Source organism: Lemur catta, chromosome 1, assembly GCF_020740605.2.
Source record: "Lemur catta isolate mLemCat1 chromosome 1, mLemCat1.pri, whole genome shotgun sequence".
Classification (NCBI taxonomy): domain Eukaryota; kingdom Metazoa; phylum Chordata; class Mammalia; order Primates; family Lemuridae; genus Lemur; species Lemur catta.
In genome coordinates this window covers 174,723,422-174,730,312 of record NC_059128.1, presented here as the reverse complement: position 1 = coordinate 174,730,312, position 6,891 = coordinate 174,723,422, and the positions used below count along the sequence as shown (strand labels likewise).

The following is a 6,891-nucleotide window of genomic DNA, read 5'->3' as shown; positions in this document are numbered from 1 at the left end:
CACCCTGTTACTTTCCTCTTCCTCTTCCTGAAGTCATCTCTCCAGTCTGAGTTTCACACATAATCTTGATTTCATTGCTCAAGACCTAGGGAATATTAATTTAATAGCCTCCCTCAAATTCACATTAATTTCAAACCAATAGCATAATCCAGCCACAACTCTACTGTGTGCAACAGAACCCTGGACAAAACAGGTTGTGTCCAGGCAGGGGATGCACGAGAATAGGCAGCCATTGCCTCATTCAGCATCCACAATATGATGAACTTCCCAAAAGGAAGGATTCCTAAGCCTGGGTAGAATTTACATCACCGTCCTTCTGACCACACAGTCACAGTACTCAAAACAGTAAGTGTCACATGGCTTCTGCAAAAATGAACAACTTTATAGCCCTCCCTCATGCACCAGGGCAGCATTTGTTCTACAGGTATGTTCTGATGCCTGCCTTTATATTGTTAATGAAATTGGGAAAATAATAAAAATAAAATTCCTTATTTTGATAACTTTACCACTCCACATTCACAAATTCTTTACTTTTGTTTCTAATTCATCAGTGTGAAATAGTGGTCTATACACAGCTACCCTGGAAATCCTGAAAACATTCCTATTCTCACTCCCCAACGTCTACATAGAGCCTATGCCCACTTCCTTTAGCAAACTTTGCTGAATAGCCTGGCACTTTCTCCAAACAGCTAACCCATTCTTCCACTCTTTCCCATCTGAGCATTTTCAAAATTTGACAGTTACATATTTCACTCATTTACTTCATAAATATTTATCGAGCACTCACTATGTGGTGGATGCTGAAGGGTACAGATTTGCTCTGGTCCCTGCCTGCAAGGTACCCACAGGTCAGCCTGAATGAGGCCTTTGAGTGGCTCTGAGCTCTCTGAAACTCAAGCACCCAGCCTGTGCCTCTGCCTTGTTCCAAACTCATATTTGTTTACTAAATGTACTGGGTAGACTTTATTTTATAAGTACAGCATTCTAATTAACAAAGACATTCCAAAGTCAAAGGGGCAAGTCAGGCATGCTATCTATTGAGCAGGATTTGAAAATAAAAATCACTCTGATAACCTACTCTGAAGAATATTTCCTCTTGCTGATGGATATGTTGCCAGGCTGGGAAATGTAAAAGGATCTCTTTAGTATTTGATGCCTCAGAAACAGTCACAGGCTCTGTTGCAATTTGTCATGGCACGGGTCTGCTTGCACCAGGGCTGACAGAAGCTTGTTAACGCCAAAAATGCTTCTCTCCTTCTCAAACCTGCGGAAGCTGAATGTCATTGATATGACTATCTCAGCCTTTAGTGGGAACAACACCTGTCTCGCTTTCCTAGAAGGCAGCTAGGTACAAATCTCCAAGAGCAACAATTCACCTTTTCAAATTACAGAGCCCAGGAGCGGCAGAGTGGAGAGAATGTGCTGCTACAAAACAAATGAATTACGGGCAGAAATCCTGTTCAAACAGAGCAAGGGGAGGATCTGTTGGTGTTTAGCTTAAAATTTCATCTGAGCAGAGAGAGGCCACGAATGCTCTGCAGGCTGCAAAGGCTCTATATAGCATCCAGTATTTTTTTAAATACAAGATCCAAAAACATCATAATTCTACTCTAACACCATCCAAGTTCCAAGTCCTTAGATATACGCAGAGAAGAATGAATTCAGCTGCTTAAAAACCCTTTACTCAACAACTAGGCATGAATTTCACTGTGATTGATAAGACCTGATTCTAATGCCACACGAAATTTGTTTTTAAATGGTTGTTTTATTCAGAGTGGTTGCTTTGTAATTATGCTATCTTAATTTACTGTTAAACCTGTTTCATCTATAGTCATCCAACATTAATATTTATTTTGTTCATTTAATTTTAAAGTATTCTTAAATTAATGCTATTACAAATATTCTGCTGCTGAAGATAATTCAGCGTAGGCACTACCACAAAAGTACCATGGAAAACATGACCAAAATGTTATAGCTGTAATCTAGCTTAATAAACACAATACTATAAATTATTTTAGTAAATTAAGAAATAACCATACTAGAATGTGTTACAAAATCCATTGCTAAATATACCCTTTTTAAAACTCTGTGCTTCATCTTGGAATTCTTACCAGTGTGGTTAGATTTCACATTGTAGTGTTAATTATACTTAAGAATCATCTTGTGTTAAAATATTTCCCATGCACATATTATTTTTCATCATCTTTTCCCCTAAATAAATCCTCAGCATTTAACCAGTACATGTTGGCTTTCAGAGATGTCATAATAAATTATAGCAAAATAAAGCCATGATGATATTGAACTTGTACCATACCTAATGTAATACACAACTGCATTGTGTCTGGTTCCTATTTGGGGTTTGCAACTTCTTATCATAGTATAACATTCTACAGAAGCCTTCAGTACAAAATGGGTTCAGGACACAGGAACACCATAACCACTGCAAGAAATTTTAATGGTTTTCTCCCTGGAAAATACCAAATCTCAAAATCCTGCCTACTAGTTCATTTTCATTTCCTCTTCACCATAATTCATTTTCATATCTAAAAGCAGCTCTTGGCTTAAGCTTTACACTGTCTGCAGCATGCTATTTTCTTTGCAGATTTACTTTTAGGAAACATGATAAAGAAAAGCAACATATTCCATGGGCATCCCAAGTAAACCATTATAAATTCACATTCTCTTCTGCACTAATTTGGACGAGAAGCAAGGAAGAAGAGGAAAAGCCCTTACAGTTCTCAAATAAAACTTCGCTGCTTTCATACGCCTCCACATACTCTGTCAGAGGCAGAAAAACACTCCAAACACAGATACTTCTGTCACTTTGCTAACCAAAGAAGTTGCTACCATCACCAACAATATGTTCACACTAATTTTTGAGGTTTGTGTTCTAATCATCAGAACTTTTTAAAATCACACACTTTTTTAAAAATCCTTTTCCTGAACCAACCTCAGGACCAAAACATTGTCCTGTGCTTCAAGGCTCCCTGTCTTAACTCAGTAATCAAAACCGAATGCCTTCAAATCCCTCAAGGGGTTGCTTCTTCCTTTCTGCACTCAAAGTCGAACAAGAAAGCAGTGTGTGCTTTTTCTTCCACTGCTCTGCTTGGTTTTGCCTTCAGAATTTGCAGATTTGTGCCCACTCCTGGGCACCTGACAGGCTATGATTTACATGTGAGAAAACAACTCCCAGGTTATTATCAAGGAGGCAGAAGCTGCTCCCAACCCAGTTTAGCTGCCCTCCAGGAAACAGACCTGAAAAAGGGGATGAGGGAAGGGATGCGGAGTCTACCTAAAGCTATCCAGGATAAGGAACACATTTAAATTCAAAGTAATGGAGGCAAATATAAAAAAAAGAATATTATTTATTATCTTCTTTATTAATACTCACATGTAACCTTTGCTTTTTACACAAAAGTCTACTTTAGAAGAATGCCTCCTCCGTTTATCGTGCCCAGTGGGGCTTTCTGTTCCTGGACCACTTCCCCTTTCTCCACCCCCACCCCCACATCCAAATTACTCTTACACGTTCACAGATACCACGAAAACTTTGTAAACAAGATTTGGGTTACTGGACCTTGATTTCATGAACATCCCACTTCAAAATGGAAGGCAGGTGGGGGCAGGGTAAGAAATGGGAGAAAGGGGAAGGGACAAAAGGCAGGAGGGAGGAGAGGAGGGGCACCTGGTCAGAACTTTCGAGTCTTGCCTTTTCTGAGGGTGTGTGTGTATGTATGTTGGCTGTTCCTTAAAATTCACTGACTCAAAACATTGACAGCAAGTGCCTGTGTGTTATTTATATTATATATCTATAATAGAATATGTGGGCTTCCTCAGTTTGGGTCTAGGCTGTGTTTGCTTAAACACACCACAATCCTTTGTGGGCATCTCCACAGGGCATCAAGTCTCCCGGGGCACCCCTCTCAGAGCCGGGGCTTCCGAAGCAGGGTCTTGCTGAGGTCTTTGACCTCCTCGGGGCTGTTGACCCGCTCGTAGCCCAGCACGGCCATGGGCTGGTAGCAGAACTCCTCCACCTGTTTGATCTGCTGGAAGGTGAGGGCCGTCCGCCAGGCGTTGGCGGCCTGCGTGGCGTTGCGTGCAGACACCACGAAAGGCTTGGAGGAGGAGCCCGAGCCACTGGTCATGTTCAGGGCAAACTGCTCCATTTCAGGGCTCACCAAAAGTCCCACAAAGTCGTACACCCTCCGTAGTGTCTTGACCGGGTCTCCCACCAGGTCTTCGTACCGCACCACCAGGTAGTGGCCCTGCAGCCAGTCCGGGGGCTGCAGGGCCGTCTGCAGCGTCTTGGCCATGCTGTTGCAGATGACCTCCATAGCGCCGAGCGCGTGGTAGTCTGCGGGGCCGCCCATGCCCTCCTTCTTGGCGCCTAGCTTGTGGCCAGCCGCCTCCAGGAAGGGCATGCGGTGGGCTCGCGGGTCCCGGCTGCGCACCACCTGGAGGCTCTCACGGATGAGGCCGTGGCGCGAGCGGATGCGTGAGCTGGCCACCGCACGGGGATCGCGCACTAGGTGGATGACCTTGAGGTCCAGGGCTGGGTCTCGCAACAGCGGCGCCAACACCGCCACGTCGAAGACGCGCACACCCTTAATGACCAGCGTGCGGTACTTGCGGCACTCTTCCTCGAAACGCGCCAGGCGCTGCGGCGGGCACTTCTTGCACACGCGGTCGTCCACCAGCCCCACGACCTCCTTGCGGTAGGCGGGGCATAGAGGCGACGAGCACACCACTTTATTGGTGGCAGCGCCAAAGATGCCCAGCGTGGTGAGGTTGCGCCCCCCGCTGCCCGCGGGGCTATACAACTGGAAGACCGAGAGGTCGCAGCGGTAGAGAGCGCTCAGCATATCCCGCGCTGCCCCCTGCAGGGAAACGGCGTCCCCTGGGTACAGTTTTTGCCACACGTGCCACACTGGCTCATAGAGGAAGAACACCTCGGGATTCTGGTTGAAGAGCTCGCCAAAGAACGACGAGCCCGAGCGCCACGTGGTGAACACGTACACCAGCTGCCGCTTTTCCCTGCTGCCCCCGGTGCCCCGAGTGCCATTGCCCGGAGGGGCGGCGGCCCCTAACACCCCTGCCCCGGCCGCGGGAGCCGCCCCGACGGCAGCAGCGGGAGGACGGTAAGGGGTACGAGGGTCCAAGTGGGTGTGAGCGCGGGGCGGCGCGGCCGGAGGTGGCCCCGGACGCCCCCAGCCGCCCCCAGATGCCCCCGCTGCGGCACCCAGCGGCCCGTCGGGGTTGCACTGCTGCAGCGGCTCCTTGTGCCACTTGTAGTCCAGGAGGTTGAGCATGGTGAGCACCAGCAGCAGCGCATAGCCCGCGCACAGCACCAGCGCCTTCCTGCGGAACACCTTCATTCCGAGAGGTGACGCGGGCCAGCGGCGTCCCGGGCGCCGGGGCCAGGGCGGGAGCAGGGCGCGCGGCGCGGCGGCAGGCGCAGTCTGGAGCAGCCGGGGGAGCGCGCCCGGGGGCAAAGCTCGCGGCGGACTGCGGCTCATCACAGGCACAACCCGGGCCGGCGGCGCGGCGGAGGCGGCCCTGCAGCCCGGGAAGGGGACGCAGCGGACTGGCTGCGGGCGCCGGGACTCGGGCCGCGGCTCCGAGGCGGGCGCGGCAGCAGCGGCGGCTGGTCCCCGGAGCCCAGGGCTGGTTCTCCCATGGCAGCGGCTCCGGGAGGGACCTGTGAGGGGAAGCAGAGTGAGAGGGTGCGCCCCAATCGCCCTCCCAGCCTCCTCCTCCTCCTAAGTAAGGCCCACCTTCGGGTCTGCCGGGCTCCCTCGCTCACCTGGAGCCGAGGGCGCGCCCCGGGGCGGTCCTGGCGGACTGTCCGGCTGTCACTGGTTCCTCGATTTCTCTCGCTCTCTTCCGCTGGAGGTCCCCGCGTATCCCTGGGCAGAGTTTCCGGGCAGCGGGAGTCCTGAGGCTCGGGAACGAAAACTTTCACCGGGCCCGGAGCCCTGCTCCGCTCTCCGCCGAGCCCAGCGCGTCCCGGCTCCAGCAATGTCTCCTCGGCTCTCTCGGGACCGCAGCTTCCTTCCTCGCTCCGAGGGACGAAGCCAGCTGGGGGCGATGGTGGGGGACGGCTCATACGGGACCCAGCTCCCGGCAAAGCGGCTCTGCCTCTCTCGCTTTCGGCCTCCGCGCGGCGAACCTTCCCATCTCTGGGGCGGCCGTGGATGGGAAGCAGCGCGACCCCGCAGTGGCGGCGGCAGCTGCTTCCATCACCGCGAGGATGCCCGGGCGGGCAGCTCAGGCAACCGCCGCCGATGCGCAGCCTCTGACTGGCCCGAAAGCCCCAGAACACAGCTCTCAGAGAAAGGAGCCCGGGCCCGCAGCGCTCGCCTGCCCGCCCCGCCCCCGGCACCGGCCGCTTCTGGCCAACTAGGTATCCAGGCAGAGAAAGCCCCCGCCGCCGCCGCGCGAAAGCGGCGCCCGGGAGGATGCTGCTACCCGAATCCCCCTACGCCGAGCGCCCGCAACGCGCTCGGGCCAGCCTCTGCGCGACTCCTGCCGGCCGCCGCCGGGTTGGTGCGCGCCGCCGTCTGTCGCCGCGGCTCCTCCCCTTCGCCGCGCTGCCCTCCGCCGCCGCCGGGCCCGCCCCCTCCCCCGTCGCCTCGGCGGGCTCCCACCGCCGCCGTCTCCGGGGCTGGAGATGCGACCCGTTTTGCGGCGGCGTTGCTGGGCTGCCGTCCGCGGGTACGAGTGCGTAACTCACCGCACCGGGGCGCGGACGCGGGCTTCGGAGCGCTCCAGCCTCGAGAGCTGCGAGAGACTTGGATGCTGCGTGCGGCTGCCGGACTCGTCCCCATGTTTTTGCTCTCGGAAAAGAGTCGCTGATAAAAGTTTGGACAGAAATCCCCCGCCGGCGCCCGC

The 6,891-nt window shown here is 52.7% G+C and overlaps 1 protein-coding gene across 1 annotated transcript; it reads right to left on the bottom strand.

Annotated features, from left to right (window-relative positions):
- Nucleotides 1-3,347: 3,347 nt before the first annotated feature.
- CHST2 (carbohydrate sulfotransferase 2) lies at nucleotides 3,348-6,522 on the bottom strand. Its single transcript, XM_045539402.1, has 2 exons — nucleotides 5,804-6,522; nucleotides 3,348-5,698 (listed from the first exon to the last, which is right to left on the bottom strand). Exon 2 carries the CDS (start codon nucleotides 5,514-5,516, stop codon nucleotides 3,924-3,926), a length of 1,593 nt encoding a protein of 530 aa, XP_045395358.1. The 5' UTR covers nucleotides 5,517-5,698; nucleotides 5,804-6,522; the 3' UTR covers nucleotides 3,348-3,923.
- Nucleotides 6,523-6,891: the final 369 nt, after the last annotated feature.